The sequence below is a fragment of the Vombatus ursinus genome, unplaced genomic scaffold, assembly GCF_900497805.2.
Source record: "Vombatus ursinus unplaced genomic scaffold, bare-nosed wombat genome assembly UNPS02008961.1, whole genome shotgun sequence".
NCBI classification, from domain to species: domain Eukaryota; kingdom Metazoa; phylum Chordata; class Mammalia; order Diprotodontia; family Vombatidae; genus Vombatus; species Vombatus ursinus.
In genome coordinates, this window is record NW_020948739.1 from 5586240 (window position 1) to 5607204 (window position 20965).

General features: G+C 37.2%; 1 protein-coding gene across 3 annotated transcripts in view; it reads left to right on the forward strand.

Annotated features, from left to right (window-relative positions):
• Nucleotides 1–20965, forward strand: part of VPS13B (vacuolar protein sorting 13 homolog B) — a 1004773-nt gene that overhangs the window by 846153 nt on the left and 137655 nt on the right. For all 3 annotated transcript variants that reach the window (XM_027849971.1, XM_027849973.1, XM_027849972.1), the window contains exon 40: nucleotides 20594–20790. In XM_027849971.1, the coding sequence (XP_027705772.1) occupies nucleotides 20594–20790 (197 nt within the window). The remainder of the gene's footprint in view (nucleotides 1–20593; nucleotides 20791–20965) is intronic.

The following is a 20965-nucleotide window of genomic DNA, read 5'->3' on the forward strand; positions in this document are numbered from 1 at the left end:
CAAACCTGATCTCAGTGCCCACAGATTTCTCTGTGCTGACCTAGGCAGGAAAAACTGCCTTTTTGGTTTTTTTCTTGGGTTTCCCATGAGGATTCGACCTGGTACATATTTCTAGATGTGTTTGAAGGAGTTTGGGGGACACAGTGGGAGCTTCCTGTGCTTCTTCCTGCTGTTCCATCTTGGCTCCTCTAAATACAGGGGTTCTTAACCCAGGGACTGTGAACATTTTGTTTAATATTTTAAAAGCTATTTCGTCATAGTTGGTTTTCTTTGTAATCCTTTACATTTTATTTTCTGCATTTAAATAAAAACACTCTAAGAAGTCTATAGGTTCAGACTTCAAGCGGTGTCCGTGCTACAAAAAAAAGATTAAGCCTGGATTCTAATAGATCTCTCTGTTTCCAGTCTTTCTCACTTTCCGGTCTCTTCCCACTCTAGTCCATCCCTCAGTTGCTACCAAAGGAGTATTCTGTAAGTGCAGATCTGACCATTAATTCCCCTATTTAATCGGTTCTAGTGGATTCCTGCCACCTCTTAGATGAAATAGTCTCCTGTTTTAACTTTTAAAGCCCTACACAACCTTGCCTCAATCTATCTGTCCAGCCTCGTTACTCTACTTCCTGTACTTTGCAACTCAACCAAACTGATTTTCCCTTTGTTTCCCACTGAATACTCTGTCTCCCATCTCTGTGCCTTTGTCTTAGACATACCCCATGTCTAGCATGCACAACTTCCTTTACCTCTGTCTCATAGCATCCCTCTATTCTTTTAAGATGCATCTCAGGCACCATCTTCTTCCTGAAATATTTCCTGATTCCCACAACTGCCAGTGCTGTACTACGCACACTACTTTGTATTTATATTTAACTACTTTATATATACACATATATATGTGTGACATCCGTATATGCATATCTCTTTTTTAAGTTTGTATTTATGCCATATGTATTCTATATGTATTTTTTGCCTCTTCTGTTAGAATATAAGTTCCTCGTGAGTGGGTTTGTTTTGTTCTTTGTACTCGTATCCCTGTACCATGCTGCCTCTCAATAAAAAAATGGCTCATGTAGGGATTCAACCCCAAACATGAGCGTCATGATTTGTTGTTGTTCAGCTGTTTTTCAGTCATGTGCAACTTTTCATGACCCCATTTGAGGTTTTCTTGGCAAAGATATTGGTGTGGTTTGCCATCTTCTTCTCCAGCTCATTTTACAGATGAGGAAACTGAGGCAGCAGGGTTAAATGACTTGCTAGTACATTTCTGAGGCCAGATTTGAACTCAGGAAGAGGAGTCTTCCTAACTCCAGTGCTAGCACTTTACCCTACTATACCACTTAGCTGCCCTATTAACAGTATAAAACCTATGCTATCACCAATCGAGCTAACCCATTTTGCTCCAATTTGCTCTAATTTGCTCTGTCGGGTTCACTCAAATCAAACTGCACTATTTGTTGTTCCCTGAATTATGCTCTGTACTTTGTAATTTCTATGCCGTTGTTTATTACATTCCCTTCACCTAAATTATCTTTCCCCAATATCCATCGTTATCAGTATTTCACTCATCTGTTTTTCTATAATCGTAGTATTTTTGAGTTGAATGTGGCCACAATGGTCATCTAGTTCTACTTATTCTTGAAAAAGAATTCCATCTACAGCATATCCTAAGGCACAGCTTAAATGTTACTTTCTCCATGTTCTCTCCCTCCTCTGAATTATTTTTATTTAATATTTTTAAAATAAATTTTTTATATCCTATGTTTTTGCTGTCTAAATTTCCTCCTATATCTCTTCCCCCGACCCCTTTCAGAGAGCCATATCACATAACTGAGAATTTTTCTTTAAATTCTTTAGCACTTTGTGTCTTTCTTAAGATACATGGCACATAGTAAGCACTTAAAAATGTTTATTGACTGACACCTTATGATCACTGACTACTCAGCCATCAACTTTTCTAGAAGCATCACCAAGATCTTCATCTTGGAACTTTCCTTTTAAGACTACAAACTTCTTTGTTGCCAGCTTTCTGTCTTATTTTAATGAAACCAAATGATTGGACACACCATGGCCTTAAATTTATCAATCCAACCTCCCTCTCAAAGGCATTAATCTCAACAAAACTATACTCAAATTAGAGGTAAAACCTCTAAAAATAACTCATTGACATCCTTGGCATCTCAAAACTGTCTTAAAATTTGTACATATTTTGTACTTTGGCTAGCCTGAGCACCTTCCTTAAATGGAAATTCTAGAAAGAGCCCTCTATCCTCCGGTCAGAGGGAAGGGCCCCAGGGGCAAAGGGTACTGATGAGATTTAAGTTCCAGGACTGAGGTATGTGCTCATGTAGATATATCAGGGAAGGAGAGAATAACTACAAGTTCATGGAATTTAGGAAGATGAGGAGTCAGTTGTCAAAAGTATCCTTAGTGTTGTCCCTATGGATTTTTTAAGTCATTCAAAAGAAGGATAATAAGGGTTTGAAAGTAAAGAGGGTGAAGAAAGCATCAATATGTTCAGTGAAGTGTTAGGAAAGAGAGGTAGCATCAGGAAGTCAGTAGGTAACTGCAGTGCAGAGCTGAAGTGGATGATATATGTGAGCAGAAAATCCTGAAACTGCCAGTTTGAAATATGAGGCTATCAATGGCCTTTATTGGTTGTAGAGGGTAGGGCATGTCAGAGTATGAAGATTATATTATTCTTGTTTAACAGGCAGAAAAACTAAGCCACAGATGCTTTGTTCCAATTTTTTTTTTTGTATTGTTCAGTCATTTTTAGTTATGTCCAACCTTTGGTGACCTCATTTGGGGTTTTCTTGACAAAGATACTGGAGTGGTTTGCCATTTCCTTCTCCAGCTCATTTTACAGATGAAGAAGCTGAGGCAAACAGGGTTAAGTGACTTGCCCAGGGTCACACAGCTAGTAAGTGTCTGAGGTCTGATTGGCACTCAGGTCTTCCTGACTCGAGGCCAAGCAATCTATCCACTGTGCCACCTAGCTGCCTGTCTTTTAGCATATCATTGAGTAATTTGCAAGTCATATGAGTAAGCCAAATTTTTTGAAGCTGTCTTTCTTCCTAATAAAAAAGTGCTTTTGAGTAAAAACACAAGCAGCCTCTTTTTAAGGATCCTAAATATTCCTTAAAAGGAAAGAAATTAAGTATTATCACTTGTGGAAAAAGAGTTTCATGCAGTATTTTAGCAGTAATTTCCCTAAACCACAGAAGTAAATCCAATGCCATAAGCTACATCATACCCTAAGGCAGAGGCATATACTCTCATTAATTTTAGTAGAAATTGTTCATGCATAAATAAGGGCAAAATTGGCTCTATAAATGTTATTCCTTGTTTATATGGGAAAGTAAATGGATAGTCTAAAACACAAAATCTCTGTAATGGAAAAAACAGTGGTACCACATTATTCAACAAAAACAATTAAAAGTTAATATGTGTAAGGCGGATATGACCTGCCTTGTGTAGGCCTCACCAGTGGGCAGGCCATGGTCCAAGTCTAAACTACAGGACTACCAAAGCCAGATGCTTATCTAGTCAATGAGGTGTGGATTAAGCTAGTATGGAAGTTCCACAAATGTACTGAATATTGAGCTGTATTTGTGTCACCAACTAAATATTATCGCACAAACCCACTACTTCTAAACCTCAGTTTCCTCATGTGTAGAATGAATATGGTGCCTAAAGGAATGACCTCACAAGATTATCAAGAAGTTCAAATGAGAATTATGTACGTAAAGCACTTTGTCAACTCTGAATGACAGTGATGACAATGATGCTGAATTGTAGACCTTGGGCTAATTACTGTACGTTCTGTGAGCCTTAGTTTCCTTATTTGTAAGATGGAGATCATATGTATCCTGCCTACTTAACAGAATTTAGGGAGAATCAAATGAGGTAATGAATGTGTAAGAGCTTTGTAAAAGGAAGAGTGAAAATCAAACGACATGTCAAGGTCCTTTCTTGTCTCATGATTCTTACTTACAATGAAATCAAATAGAAAAAGAATATGGGAATATGTATGTGTGTGACTTCTTTATGGCTAAAATACAGGGAAAGTTACAAAATACAGATGTCTGTCAGGCATGGGCTCCAAAGAGAAAAAAGCAGCAAGAGTAAAAAATAGTTAAATTATTAAACCAAAAAAATTTTTTTAACATAACTGGCTCTTAACCAGAAGAAATGACTTTTAAAGACTTGGATAAAACTCTTAAGTCATAGCATCTAGTGAAGGTGAAGGAAGATCCTATGGTGAATGAGGATATACATAGTTTTAAAAAATCATAATTTATTATATTCAAGGGAACACAACCTAGCTTTCAGTTTTTCAGAATTGGAGACATATCCCATATTTCAGAAGTGAGTAAAACTCTAATGCTCTTGAAAAATTATAGTATTCATTTCATTCATTAAGTAAAGATAAAGAACTTTGAAATTTTTACAGTTGAGTAAATTTAATAAGAATTAATTCATTTCAATTGAACAAATATTATTGACTACTATGTACAAGGCAGTATGTTCCAAGGATGCAAAGGTCTCTTCCCTCTGGAGGTTTACATTCTTTTTGGGGAGATGGTGTGTGTGTGTGTGTGTGTGTGTACTCAAAATATGTACAAAGCAATTTCTGAAAGGAGGGCACCGGTGTGATATGAAGGGTAGTTTGTTAACACTAGAACAAAGATTCCAGGGATAACAGAGACATGGGGTTAATCTGGCTGGAAATGAGGAAGCGGAGCAGGCAGCTTCAAGCTGAGCAAATTGCCGTGGATCCTGCGTAGAGCCAAACAGAGAAGACAGTCTATTTTGATGTTCTTCACAGTAGCAAAGATAACATTCATGTGGTTATCCGCCCCTGACAGAGAGGTAAAAAGGAGGAGAAAGGGTCCCGCAGCAGCCAAACAAATGTCTTTTCCCTGGACCAAAATGAGACATGCTTGAGGAGGTCGGTCACTTGCAGGACTCACTTCAGGGCTGCTTAGATTATGTCACTCTCTATTTTATTTAAAGTTTCTTGAAGCAATTATAGTTGTTTACAAATGTTTTAATAAGTTTGATATCTATGGGAATCATCCTAGATTACTATAGTCACTATAAAGTAGAAAGTGAACCACTTGGAGAGAAATAAGCTTAGGTTTGATGTTTTCAGGATGTTCCTCATAGTAGGCACTTAATGTCTGTTGAATTGTTGAGTATATAAACAGATGTATTTTCTAGTACCTTGTTGACTTTTCAGTGGTGCTCACTGAATATAATATAAATATTACAAATTAAATACAAATATAAGTTTGGAATCATTCATATTAAACTACTGTAACTCATTATTTCAGGAAAGATTTGATCTGACAGTCAACAGGAAAAGAATTATGATCAATGTCAAAGGCATTCATTTTTTCCTTTTAATGGCGAATATCTCATGTTTGGCTGACTGTCTCCTTTCTGTTTTGTATTCTCCTTTGGGGCTACAGTGTTGAATTAGGCATTTGAGAATTGGGGAAATGGTCTTTTGGAGAAACCACAATTTTTGCTCATGTTCAGATTTATTTCTCACATTTCAGAAGCAAGTGTTTTAAATGTCCAAGTAATTTGTGAAGTTTTGTGAACTAGGTTTAGGTTATTACTTGTCTGACATTTTCGTAGCAACCAAAAAGTAAATGTTTGCTTTTTTACACTCTGGATTCAAATATTATTTCTAACATATTAATATAACACAGTGTAATACAAATTGTATTTGGTGTTAATACCTTTATTGCTAAAATGACTGTGTAACACATTCCTTTTGAATATGTCTTAAAACACATTGCAGTAAGTTGAAATGAAATTCTGACTTGTTCATTTACCAAAGATTAACTGTGTGTGTATTTTCACCTTCTTCTGGTTATACTTAATTGGAAATTGTAGAATAACTAGTTAGAGGTGGCATCAAGTGAGCCATGATTTCTAGGACGTGATTAACAAGTAAGGTCCTGGAGCCAGATAACTACAAGAGGCTACCTTCAATGACAAATCTTTGTGATATCAAATGAGATAATATTTGTAAATCTCGTATTACTTCCCTCCTCTCATTATTTATAATGCAATTTGTAATTGAAAATGGTTTTAAAGGACTTATGCAGACAAATAGCCATTTTCATTTACCCCCCAGGCAGTTCTCTATTGTGCAGCATCAGCGAAGAGAAAATAGAAAGGAAAAGCAGAAAAAAATAGATCGCTTACATTCTTTGAGAAGTAGACGTAGACATGAAGGCGTGAATCTCCAGAGTTGATAATCCTGTACATTTAATATCCTTCACATGGGTTCCATGAAATGGCTGTCTTAACTATATGCTGTAGGCCTTCCTCTAGACTTCTTCTTCTTCTTTTTTTTTTTTTTTGCAAGAACAAACACATGTAATTTCCTTCTTCCCCAACACCTCAAGGGGTATGCTGCCCTCTACACCACTTCAGTTTCTAGGGGAGGAGGCTCAAAACTTAGTTTAGTTCCTTAATAGCAGTGCTCCTACCAAGTTCCTGTCTTGATGCAGCCTCATAGATGGATCCATCTGCTGATCTGGGGTCTTGATGGTCACTCCCAAAAATCACTCTCTGCTCTTCAAGGTGTCAATGATGCATTGATTCCAAAACCCAACCTGGATTTCCCTCCCAAATTCCTGTGGCTTGCAGTTCCAACCCTTTGAAGCTCCCAAGGCCAGAAGCTGCCCTCCCTTTACCTAGAAGGTAAATGAACAAAAGAAAATGCCCAGGACCAAGGACCATTTATCATGAACCACGGGGCCTCACAGGTGAAGTACATAAGGCCTTCTTACATTCCACATTGTCTGTCATTGGACGCCATGAGCACAAGAGTCACCAAGATTCCCCCAAAAGGAATGAGGCAAGCAGAACTCCTCTAGACTTCATGGCATTGCATAGCTATCTATGAAGTACTTAAGTTATATTCTGGCTAATAGACAGCTAATTTCTTTGTTGAACAAGGGATTATCATACAACCAGTCCACCTCCTTTCCTGGTTGTATACCTCTGATGAATACTGTTATGCCACTTTCCCTTTTTTTCATTGATAATGTGTTGCAGGCTATTCATAATTGCTACATGCTTCTCCATTGCTCTTTTGGTGACCTATAACTTTAATTTTTTGGAAATGGTGTTTTTATGATTTATAGTCGTGCAGCATCCCCCAAAGAATGTTGTTGTTACAGAATAGATCTTAAATTAAGAAATGCTTGGGGTCATTAAAAGCATAACTCATTTGCCCAAAGACAGTCTGCCTTGTTCTTCTTGTTCTTGGCCCATCTGCATTATCTATGCAAGATATTTGTATTGACAGAACAGCTCTGATTTTTCTATGCAACTTCAATATCATAGCCTCAACCCATAGGAAGTCTTCATTCATTTGTTTTTTCCTGCATGGATTATCAAGTCAAATTCTTTTGAGTCATGTCATGGAGGAAGGTCTGTAGTGTTCCACAGCTTGATACAGTCAGACCATGGCATCCAGAAATAGAAGCATCTATAGTACTTTATCATTTGTAGGGATCCATTTGGTCCCTGTGCTGGGCTTCCTCCCTGACAATGACAAGCACCTTCAGAAAAAGGCAGACTATCATAAAGGATGTTCTACAATAGATTGTATCTTTACCATCATACAGCTGAATGAACAATACAATCTCACTGTGCTTATTTTTTTTACTGTGAAAATTGATTCCATAGAATCAAATACTGCCTTAAAAAGCCTCGCTTCTAGTCCAGTGTCATTGATATATGATTTCTTGAAATTTGCAACAACGTATATGTTTGTTACATAACCCTCTGATTATTAATATCAAGCCAATGATAAAAGAGCTAGGTATATATACTTGCCAAAGGTATTTGCCACTTAGAATGCATTAAGCAAAACAACAAAGAGAAACATCTTAGTTCTTGTCATTGAACATCCCTCAAACATCACCCTTCCAGACTTTGCTTTTGTAATGTGTCATTTATTATATTTTGATTCTGTGTGTTGAAAGATCACTTAAAGATCCATCCATTTAACAAATAATTATTGAGCATCCATTTCCATGCCTACACCATTCTAGGCTTTTTAGGAGATACAGAGAACAAAATATCATAGAATGTTAAAACTGGAATATCATCTATCTTCATTTTATAGATGAGGAAACTGAGGCCCATAGAAGTCAGGTAGTTTTACTAAGGTCACACAACTCTAAGTGGCCAGCCTAGTGTGTTCTCCATTGTTCTATCCTTTTTCCCCATATAGGTTATACTCTGTGCCCCATGGGGGTTCGTACTCTAGTAGGGAAGATGAGCCACAATAAAAAATGTCTGTATGACACTTTGACCCAAATGAGCAATTCCGACATGAAGTGCCGTAGTTGTTCAGAGGACAACAGCAACAAGAGTGATCTGGGAAGCCTTCTCAGAGAAGTCGGCAGAAATGCTCATTCCCTACCAGAGGGAATGGCCTAACAGAGAGAAAAGCAAAGGTGTATTTGGGAATAGACTCAGGAGACTGGAGCAGAAGGTCCCAATAAGGGACTAAAAGATAAGGAAAGAGAAATGAATTGGGGCCAGAACTTGGACATAATTCCTTAGAGTCCTCAATGAAAATTGCAAACAATTTCACTTTTCCCATGCTGAAATTTAATACATTTAATTACCTAGATTGACAGAGGCTAACTCAGGTTACTGTTTTGAAAACTTTACACCATATAGTCAATTCACTTAATCAAGTTGTAATTATACAGGTTTGTTTTAAAAAATTTTCATACCCTTTACCATTTCCTCCTCCTTAGCATCTGCCTCATAACAATTTTTCTTCTCAGTATCTTTAAGTTAAAATCACATTCGTCTAAGTAATCTCCAGTAAAAGATTCAGGGAAACAAGAGGTTAAAATACTGCCTTACGAATTTCTTTCTTCAGATTCAGACTAATTTGAAAATGTTTATTATCTAGAGGGTTGGAGTTAGTCTATGCATTTTCTTTGAAGGAAAGGGCATTTGAATCAAATTAATAATGTAAATAAGGTTGCTGAGAAAAATTCCTTAAGACATCCTCAAGTATTTTAGGAAGATTTATTCATCTATAAATAATTGATACGCTCACTATAAATTGTTCTTACACATAGTTATTCAATTCAACCAACATTTATTAAGTGTCTACCATGTGCCGTGTGCTGAACAGCATGTTTGTTACTAAAAGAGATAAAAAAGATTAAATAGACAGGGTCTTTTGCCTTTATGGAACTTGAAGTCTATCAGGGTAACAGAACAAATATCTATGATTCAAAATAATGCATAAGAGAGGGAATAAGCATTTATATAGTGCCAACTATTGTTCCAGGTACTGTGCTAAGTGCTTTTTAAATATTACCTCATAACAACCCTGCTAAGTAGATAATGTTATTCCCATTTTACAGTTGAGAAAATTGAGGCAAGCAGAGGTCAAGTGACTTTCCCAGCATCGCACAACTGGTAAATTTCTGAGGCTGGATTTGAATCCGGGTCCACTGCACCCCCAATAGTCTCATAGTGTGTATATTGCTCACATGAGAACAAAGTTCTTGTGGTTACTAACATCAAGGCATCAAAGATTAGGGAATGCTTCATGGAAGAGGTAGCATTTGAGTTGAACTTTAAAAGATAAGTAAAATTCAGCAACTAAAATTAGTTCTGTACCTTGTGTGAGCATTGGCATAAAGGCCATGTTAAATGTAATATACATTTTTTTAACTACATATAACAAATCTCAGTTTCCTATACAAATCCTCCTTTTTGTTATTTTTTGTAGACTGAATTATTTATGTTTGTGGATGATAGTTAAGCTCATAATAAAAAAGAAAACCCAAAAAATAGTGGGAAAATATAAGAGAGTAAGATTGGGAAAATAGAGTTAAACCAAATTTTTACACTTGTGTAAAGCTTTGAATGGCAGGCAAAGGAATTTGAACTTTATTTGGAAACAAATAGAGAGCTACCAAAGGATATTTGAGCATTTGAAAGCTGTGAGTGCCTATATGCATAAGAAAGGTCAATCTGACAACATTTGGAAGAACGGATTGAAAGATGTAGAATGGATAATAGAGTAATGGCAGAACAGTCTATTTCAGCATTCAAGTGGGTGATACTAAAGGACTGTAACCAGTATGACAAGGGTGGAAATAGAAAGGAGAGACTGAATAGGAGAGAGATTTGCATTGGTAGAACCAAGAAGAGTTGGTTAAAGAAACTGGAGTTTATGACACGATAAAAATTCGTGTATGCATAATTCAATGAGTTGATTCTTAACTGTTGGTTGAAGAAACTGGAGTTTATGACATGATAAAAATTCGCATATGCATAATGCAATGAGTTGATTCTTAACTGTCCACTATAAGGAAAGGCAGAGATCATACTGATACAGTGAACCTCACTAATTTGTACTAACAGGAGAAGTCAATTTAAACTCAGTACAAATTAAAGTCAGAATTACAGAACATTTTAAAAGGTGGATAAATAAGTTTAATACTTTAGAGAACACAAAGAACTTAGAATAAAATGGCCAAATACTTCTACATGGATGTCTTTTAGGGGGCTTGCTTGAGAAAGAGGACCTAGGGAGGACATGATGGCTGCCATGGGTTGTGTTGGGTGTCCTCTTTTTAGACATTTTCAAGCAAAGGCTGGATGACTACTTGTTAAATATATTGTATTGGGTATTCTTTTTCAGATATAGGTTGGACTAGAAACTCAGAATCTTTTCATCTCTAAAATTCTGTGATTCTTTAACTAATTGGCTATGAAAAGTTTTATGTGAGAGGGGAATCAAAGATAACACCAGAATTTTGAACATAGGAGGGTGGATAGTTCCACTGACAGAAAAACCCGAGTCAGAAGAGAGCAGGTAGGTTTAAGGAGAAAGGTCCGGGCAGTTGTAAAATGCTGAGTTTGAGGTAGTACTGGAAGATCCTGGTGGAGATGTATTGGCAGTTGAAAGGGGATCAGAGATAGATATATATATATGTACATATGTAGATGAAAGCAAGCCCCCTAAAAGACATCCATGCAGAAGTATTTGGCCATTTTATTCCAAGTTCTTTGTGTTCTCTAAAGTATTAAACTTATTTATCCACCTTTTAAAATGTTCTGTAATTCTGACTTTAATTTGTACTGAGTTTAAATTGACTTCTCCTGTTAGTACAAATTAGTGAGGTTCACTGTACCAATATGATCTCTGCCTTTTCTTATCATGGACAGTTAAGAATCAACTCATTGAATTATGCATATGCGAATTTTTATCGTGTTGTAAATCACCGCAGTCCGAGTAGTTTGAGGTATGTGATTTTTTTCCCTGTTCACCAGATAATCAGATGATCCTAAATTCAGAGCTGGAAATGACCTTAGAGGTTCAAAGTAATAGTGGGAGAGCTGGGAGAGACCTCAGAGGCCATTCACTCTAACTCTCATTTTGAAGTTGAAGAAACTGAGGCCCAGAGAAGTTGAGTGACTTTCCCCAATCTGAGAGCTAGTAAGGGTCAGAGATAAAGATCTGAACTTTTGACCTCTAATCTCAAATCCAGTCTGTTGCTGAAGTGCCGTAGATCCCATTAGCTAAATTTTCAAAATTTTTAACAAATAAACCCTAGGTAGCATATATCATAAATGATAAACTTTAATCTTAAAAACCTCTCGAAATCATCCTGTAGCGCAACCCTCTTATTTTAACAGATGTAGAAATAGGCCCAGAGCAGTTATGTGATTTGCCTATATTCACAGAGGTAATTGTGTCTCCTAAAATCCAGCCCAGAATTCTTTCTGCCACACAATATATTTTACTATCTTTGCCACAGCTTGGTACAACCCACAAGTAGGAATAACACAAAGAGTACCAGGTGATTTTGGAACTTGTAGTTTCTTAGAAATATGTTTTATAAAAGTTTTCCTTTTCTTCATTTTAATTTTGACCAAAAATTTCTTTGTGTGTTTCTTTTAAGGGGGGAAAATCTTTTTAAAGATTACCTATTACCCACCTGCATTTGCTCTAAACCTGGTAGCTTGATAAATTGATAAGATAACTTGGTCACATGTTTAAAAAAACAAAACAAAATATAAGTCCTAATAAAAGAATGTTATGTATTTCCTTTAAGAGGTTAAAAAGTATTTCTCAGGGCTCTTAAATTACAATATTCTGATACCAAGGGAAAATAAAACCTGGACTCTGAGTCTTGTTTGTACTTAGAGGGCTTTCCGGACAGGAAGGCAATCTTGATGCAATGCAGTAAGCCACAATACCAGTGGGGCATTACAGGTGAAAACTCTGCAGCTGTACCCCTTCACCACAATGTCGTACAACTATACACTGGAATATTTCCTGTACAGAAATAGGGTTTGGTTAACTTTGTTTCCCAAGAGTAGATCACATTAAAATGTTATAAAATCATGATTTCCTGCATTTGAATACTTGTGGTTTCTCCACTGGTTCCAATATTACAAAGGGGTTTTTTATGGCTTCTATTAATTGAAGATGTATAGAAGCCTTTTTTTTTCCTCTCACAAAATCAACTGAAAGGCAGATGCATGTAAAAAGAAAACATTTTAAAGGAAAACATTCTGATTTCAAGCATGTTTGCCTTTTATTTTATTGTTTAGTAATTGGTTTTTACACTGAGGGGGATATGCAATTTGGAGTAAGCCAGCTCTTTAACTATGCCATGAATACATCATATGTATAAACGTTAGATCTTGGCACGTGTTGCTGCCAGATATGCATTAGTCTGTGTGCATATGTGTGTGTATTTATGAACAATTTTGAGAAAAATTATTTCAAGCTTTAAAAAAAAACAAATCAGGAAATCATTAGGAAACTCCTATCTAAGATGGGGCTAAGGGATTATTTTTACCATCTTTTTCTAAATATACATTAAATTTTTCTAGTATCTATATTTTTGGCAACTGATCTTTCCTATGTCCTCCTTACTTTCTTCGTCATCCACACACTATTCCTGTGTCTCCCATTCAGGCTCTACTTTTTAATCCCTTTTTTTTTTCTCCAGGTCCAAAAACTGTCTCTCATCTACCCATCTAGTTCTGTGATCCTAATCGTTGGCTCCTAAATCTAGAACTGGAAAGGGTCCCAAAGGCCTTTTAGTCCAACCCCTTTGTTTTACAGATGAGGAAAATGAGTCACAGAGTGGTGAAGGGACTCGCTCCAACATCGCACAGATAATGAGCATCAGAAATAGGATTTGAACCCAGGTCCTTTTACTACAGAGCCAGTGTTCTCACTACTGTACCATCATCATTATCTTGATGATAGTAAGATCCCGAGATAGTGGATGGAGAACTAGCCTCACAGAGTCAGAAAGACCTGGATTCAGGTCCCACCTGTGACTCATACTAGCCCGGTGACCCTGGCAAGTAAGTGATTTAACCTCTCTGAAACTCAAGCAACTGTCTTATAAGGTATAAATGAATTGTTTCCTGCTAGAGTTTCTATACTTTACAGATTTTTGGCATGCTGACATAATTATTAAGTAATTATTTTAAACCTTTCCTAATGTATCATTGGTATAGAGAATTCACTCCCCAATAGAAAACTTCTTCCATCAATAGAGCTTGCCACTTGCTTTGCAACTTACAATCTTAATAAAAGTTGCCAGGGGCACTAAGAGATTAAATGATTATATAGGTAATATACTCATTAAAACACTTACTTTGACCTGGTGACTGATCATTGTCAAAGACTGTTCAGAATTATTTTCTAAATTCTAAAAGTGCCACAAAGACACATTTTCCAAATTGATATGAAGAGATTATCTTTGCCCTTGGAAAAAGGAAATTTAAAATTTCTACAGGTGGAATTGATCTGTGTCACTTACATTCAGCTTTTTCATATGAATCTTGCTTGGCAGTTATATATCATTGAGACTTGTGAATGGTGAAGGTCATAGCCTGGCAGGTACCATAAAATCAGTTTGTATCAAAGGATGGATTGTAAGCAAAAGTATTTAATTTTCATTTAACTTTGATCTGTAGCACAAGAGATTTTCACCAAGATAACAAGATGAGTAAAATAAGTATTTGACGATTTTAAAAATCATTGTTAAGAATTAAATGTTTTATAGATTTGTAGTGTAATATGCCAGAACTTTCAGCAATAAATACAGTATTCCTCCTAATTCACCTACAAGGAAAATCACATTCTAAGAGAGTGGGCTGTGGAATAGAAAATCACCCTTCTACCAAGATAGGATAATCATGAAGCCAGTAGTTTATTCACACTCAGGAAGCTAAATTTAAAATCCCAGCATGAGTTGCTGTCTGACACACAATATGAGATTATATTGTATTCTGCCTTTCTTTCACTTAGGTGGCCTTGTTAAGAGATGATAAAACACACGTGTTTCCTGATTCTGAGTGCAGGGAGGTGTAGGTAGTTGTTTCTGGAACAAGAGTGACTTGATCTCCAAGGGGAAGCGCCCACCATGTGAGAAAGGGAGCTTCAGGAATTCCATATTGCATCTCAAAAAGCAAAAAGGCTTTTTGTGTTGTTGTTTTTTTTTCCTTCCCAAACTAAAATTAAATAAAACAGAAAACTAAGAAAACAAGAATGTAGCTCTGGGGGCAACCCAGAACACATTACACTCTACTTCAGCTGTTTGTGCCTTTGTCTTCCTTACGTTTTGTCCGGAAGCATCCTGTTCTCCTCAACCTCGTAGCAGGTGGTGGAAACTGGGTGTGTTAAACAGCTGATTCTATGCCAGGCCTATCTTTGTTTTTTGTGCTTGGCATTTTACTTTGGTTCCTTATGGTAAGATATTAGAAGAGGTTTTTTTCTTGATAACGTTGAAAGACTATTTCTCTTTGCTCTGTTGATCTCCTGAAGGGTTTGGTTTCATTTAGAGTAAAGGAAGAGAAAATGACTTTTCTTGGATCCTAATCTCTGGTGAGCTACCATTTACTTTAGGGTGGGGAACCATGACCTCAATGCTCATGTGGCATCAGTGCATCCCTTAAAGAGGGGAAGAGTAGTTTCTGTTCGGAAGCCAGTTGCTTGTCCCCGTCTTCACACGAGCCAGGACACTTCTGGAGCCATGAGGTTCCTAAGGTAATTCCAGCAGTTTTGATGTGGACTGGGTCAAGCCCATTGACTGACTAGGACTACGATAGATGGTAATTCCAAGTGACCTCAGGTTGGCCACAGTTAGTCCTTAAGATCCTCAAGAATAAAGATCATTTCCAGAATTTCCAATCTCCTTCACCCAGGGATTTTTATTCTTGATCCTTCGTAGAGAATCTTTATGTGGGTAGAATTCCATTTGTACCGTCATGTTATAAAAGCAAACATATAATTTATTTTCTCTATGTTTTCTTTGTCTTATCTATAAAATGACAATGGTAAAGCAGTACAGTCTTTATAATGTCTTCCTTCCATTCTGTAAAAATGAGTGCATATGATTCACAGGATCAATCTTATTTACAAAAGTTTCCACATTTTTGAGCATTGCTTATGAGTTATGGTCATTAATTAGATTTGTATTGATCCTCAGCTTTCTCATATATTCAAATCTTCTTTAAACACACGGTGCTTCAGACTTCCCTGGGAGGATGGAAACAGGCAAGGTAAATGAGGGTAGGGGACAGAGTATTAAAGTGAAGAGACAGCTGGGCCTGCTTCCAAGAGAGATAAGTTGAAAGCTCATTTGTCAGGCACAGGGTGAAATCCAAGTTTCAAGGTGGGATAGAGAAGGTAAGAGAGCAGAGCCATAGGCAGAAGATAGCTGGGAATGTTTTGGAGGCCCACACCCCATATGGAAAAAGCTTATCAACTAGAAAACTATTGTAATAGTCTAAGTGAGAGGTGGCTATGGCATCTTGTGATGTCTTGCCCAGAAATAAATATTTTATTTGGATGAAACCAGCATAACTAATATTTGTTTCCAACTATGCAAACACTAAAGCCCATTTGATTTGATTCCTGTGACTCCAGTAGTTAGTATCTACTCTGAATACCTATTTAGTTCATGGACAAAATACCCATATTCCAAAATACTACCCTCTGTCTTTATCTCCGGCCAACCCAGTCAACCCATGATTTGGGGTGGGTGTAAAGGGATTGGATAAATGCAGTTTAAAAATTTTTAATAGTCAGAGTACTTAAGAACAAGGGTGGTCAATAAACTGAGGACGTGTCAGAATTTGTCCTTGGAAAGTTGTTGGTGATAGTAATAGCTCCCATGTGTGTGTACCGTTTCCCACCAGAGAACATAAAGCTGTCGATGAAGAGGGATGGGCAGCACAATTCTAGCATTAGTTTTTTAATGCTACTAAATAATAAGTTCTGTTTTTAAATGGCACTGTACATCTGCAAATCTTCCTATTTTAGCTGTTGAATGGAAACACATTATGAAATAACATTTTAAATGTGGTTATAGATGTGTTCTTACACAGACTAAAATGTGTTCAGTTCAAAGTTCACATATACTTAGGGTACGGTTCATTTTATATGGCTGACTGATATTTTTAAAAATTATGTCAAATAATGGATGGGAAAACAAAATGTAATAAAGATATACGTATTCTTGACAGTCATTTGAAATGTACCATGTGTTATATGTGGAATATTTTCCAGTGAAATCAATTTACTTGTTCCATTCTGGATACCTAACATTTCCAAACTACCTCTTGGCAACCAAAGCTACTATCTTTCCTCACAGTTATTTAGTGCAGGAATTAATAATAAATCCTTTAGGAAGAATAACTATAGATTTTTAAACATAGAACATTCTATACTAAATAACCAATTCCAAACATAAAAGTATATGATAGAATTCTTTTTAAAAGAGCACATAAAGTAGATCTTGGAGTTCTTAAGAGAATTCTAACATATGGAGCTATAAAGATAACATTAGAGTGCTCAATATGTAGTTTCAGTATGTTGCACCTAAAACTGAGATTAGTTGGGTAATGTCAACATTTAATGGAAAACTGTCAGAGTCTACAGCTGTATTTCCTTCAGCTAAGCATTTGGAGGATGACTAGTAGGTCCTCAGGGGAAGCCATGTGGCACAGTGGATAGAGCACCTGGCTTTGGAGTGAGGAAGACTTGAGTTCAAATCCACCCTCAGATACTAGCTTTGTGACCCTGGGCAAGTCACTTCACCCTGTTTGCCTCAGTTTCCTCATCTGTAAAATGAACTGGAGAAGGAAATGGCAAACCACTCCAGTATCTTTGCTAGGAAAACCCCAAAACTCATGACTGAAGAACAACTCAACAACAGAGTAGGCTCTTGGCCGTCACATGACACTACCTCATGCTGATCCCTAAGTAAAGTTAATCTTCCGCTATATGCCAGCTGCCTCTCCTGTTGTGTCTCTTCTAGTTTCACTTTCAGCTTGTAGTTCCTTGGTTTATGAAATCTAACTTTGCTTTCCTGCCTCACCCCTATATTTCCCTCTCTGCTTTGTGGAGTCTTTTTCTTTGGACTTGGAACCATCTTCTAGATTCCCCTACTGCCACTTCTCTCCTGCTTTTAGGATAGGCAGTGGGGTTAAGTGACTTGCCCACGGTCACACAGCTAGTAAGTGTTATGTGTCTGAGGCTGGATTTGAACCCAGGTGCTCCTGAATCCAAGGCCGGTGCTCTATCCACTGTGCCACCTAGGTGCCCCAAGAAAGAGAATATTTTTGAGATGGAGAGTTGATGGAACCAGTGAATCATATGTGTGCATATATTCCTAGCAAATTTGCAACTGTTTCATTGTAAAGGATCTTTAAAATACCAAATTCCAACCAAAAGTAATTTACTAGGTTTTCTTTGTACTTTAATTTAATCATTGATTTTTTTTTTTTAGTATAAGGGTGTTGGCTTTTTAAAAAAATATATGAAAAGAACAAATTAAATGTACGGATTTGGGGTAAGTACTCCTAGTCACACAAATAAAACAAGCATTTCAAAGTTTTTCAGCAAAGTTTCCATTTGGAGTGAATTTGCTCATGCCACTTGATTGACCAAGGAAAATAGGTTGTGTAGAGAAAAATGCTGACAAACACATAACCCACATATTTTTATATGTATTTTTGCAGTAATTCATTTTCTATTGTTTTATAAATTTCCTGAGTAGTCTGGAATGTTCCGAAATGAACATATAGCCAAAGGGCCAGCCTGTAGGCCTAATTGTGAACTCAACGAAGCTTCTCTTCAACATCTCCTATGTTCTTTTTGGCTGAACTTCTTCCTGCCTGCTCCACTTTTGTATCGTGAATGCCCACTGCCCTCACTGCTTAACTGCAGCCTCATGCCTTAGCTTACCCTGAATTTTTCCTGATTGCCAACACATTGACATTATGCACAAACGGTAACATTCCCACCTCTGTACCTTTATTTGTATTGTTTTCTGGCCTGAATGTGGTCTCTTTTCCTCTCAGCTTATCTAGTCCTACCTCTCTGATTTACCTTCCATAGCAGGCAATAATACTGACTGTATCAGTGCCTTGAATCTTTGTATGTAATCAGTCATATTAGCTTGTTTTCCATTTAATGCGTGTAAGTTTTCTCCCCAATGAGAATATGAAATCCTTGAGAACAAGGACTGGTATCATATAATTGTTGTATTTCTCAGTAATAGGCACAGAGTAAATATTTAATAAATATATATTGAATTAAATTAAGAAATATGGACTGTGTTAATAAGCTTCAGAAATGAAGATATAGTATAGGATTATTGCATTGTTCTTTGTGGGGGGGGATATGATATTCCTCAAGAGTTTCAAACTGTTAATACTTTTGTTGTTTTTTGTAAAGTGCTAGCATCAATACTTAGAAATTACTTATTTAGAATTGTGACTGTGTCTTTAGTTGGGTCACTTTTAATCAGTGTAGTATGTATCTAAAGTTTCTAAAATCCAAGTACCTAGCTTGGTATTAAGTCCCTTTATAATTCATGTGTAGCCTCCATTTTTAGCTTTATCTCATACTACTTTCCTTTACATGTACTACTGCTATCTGGACTAATTTATGTTCCTCATATTGGGCCCATGAATTCCTGCCTCCATGCTTTTGCCCCTATTTTCTGTACCTTGAATACCTTTTCTACTACCTGTGGCTATTACTATTCCTGCCCACACTTCAAAATGCAGTCTTAATGCCACCTAACTCATGAAGACTTCCTGATTCCTGAGAAGATTGCTCTTCTCTTGATCCCTTTGCACACTTATCATATTGTCTTTCTTGCCCTGCCAAACCTCCAGCTTGGATCACTCCCACTATTCACTGCTTTCCCTCCTACACACGTGCTACTTAATGAAGCCAGAAAAAAAATCATAAAACTGTGACAGCTGGGTCCACTACAAAGTTATGTTACATAACCTGGATTTAGCCTTTAATGCTCCTAGGCAATCCTTCTATACCTTCCAAATGAACTCTGTCCCACTCACCACAACACCTCTTCCCAATCTTTTCTTCCCTTTTCACACCTTCCATGGCTCCCTTTTCCCCATCCTCCCAGCTGAGAACATTGCCTCATGTTTTATTGAAAAAAATAATTGAAGGGGCAGCTAGGTGGTGCAGTGGGTAGAGCACCGGCCCTGAAATCAGGAGGACCTGAGTTCAAATCTGGCCTCAGACCAAACACTTGGACACTTACTAGCTGTCTGACCCTGGGCAAGTCACTTAACCCCAATTGCAAAAAAAAAAAAAGAAAAGAAAAAAGAAAAAGAAATTGAGGCCATTTTCCAAGAGCTCCCTCTTCTTACCTGCTACGCCTCATCTCACATTACCCATATGCTTCTGCCATTATTTCTTGAGTCTCCTACCTCTTCACAACGTCTCACGTAATGAAATAGCCCTTCTCTTTGACAAGGCTAACTCTTCTATGTGCGCAAGTGATTCCATTCCATCCCATCTTCTCCAGCAGATTGTCCCCTCTATCATCCTCGCTTTCTTACTTACCTTGGATCTCTCTTTGTTTACTCACAACTTCCCTACTACCTGCAAATATGCCCAAGTCCTTCCCATCCTCAAAAAACCATCATTCTATGCAAACATTCTCATTAGGTATTGTCCAATATTCTCTCCTCCCTTTTGTGGCTCAACTTCTTAAAAAAGCCTTCTAGAATCAAAATGCTTCGACTCTTCTTAACTTTCTATAGTCTGGCTTCCAACCTCATCATTCAAAGTTAATAATCTCTCAGTTACCAAAGCTAATGGCTTTCTCAGTTATTCTTCTTGACTTCTCTGTAGTCTTTGACACTGTCACCCCCCTTTATCTCCTTCAGACTTTCTTCTCTGTAGGGACTAACTTTTGCCTTTCTTTGTATCCTCAGTGCTTAGTATAGTGCCTAGCACATAGAAGGCATTTAATATTTATTCATGATTTATTTAGTGATAGCCTGAGATAACCTCTCCTTCCTCTAAATTCTTAACCACCATTTTTACATGCTATATCCTATTTTGGTGTCATTATTTATGCACATCTTATCTTTCATACTAAACTGTAACCTGTTTGAGGGAAGAGACCATGTTTTCCTCAGAGTACCTTTAGAAGGTATTGAATAAATGCCTGGGTATTTGAATTTAATTTCTAACGCTTTTTTTTTTTCAATCTTAATTTAGGTTCCTTGTAGTTTGGAATACTGGGATGAACTCCAGAAAACTTTTGTTGCTTTTAGAGAATTCAGTCTTTCTGAAAGTAAGGTTTATGAACTGCAGTTGCCTGACATCAACCTTGTGAATGATCAGAAAAAATTGGTAGCCTCAGACCTTTGGAGAATTGTCCTGAACAGCAACCAAAATGGAGCTGATGACCAGAGGTAAGGCACTGAAAAAGAACCAGTGCTGTGATGGCTTACAAACTGTCTTTGCTAAGTAGAGCAATGTACGACCCATCCTGACTTCATTCTAGACCTTGCCAGTCTGAGATGTAAGCTAAGAACCAGGAAAGAAACCGAAGGGCCCCCCCCCCCCCCCCCCCCCCCCCCCCCCCCC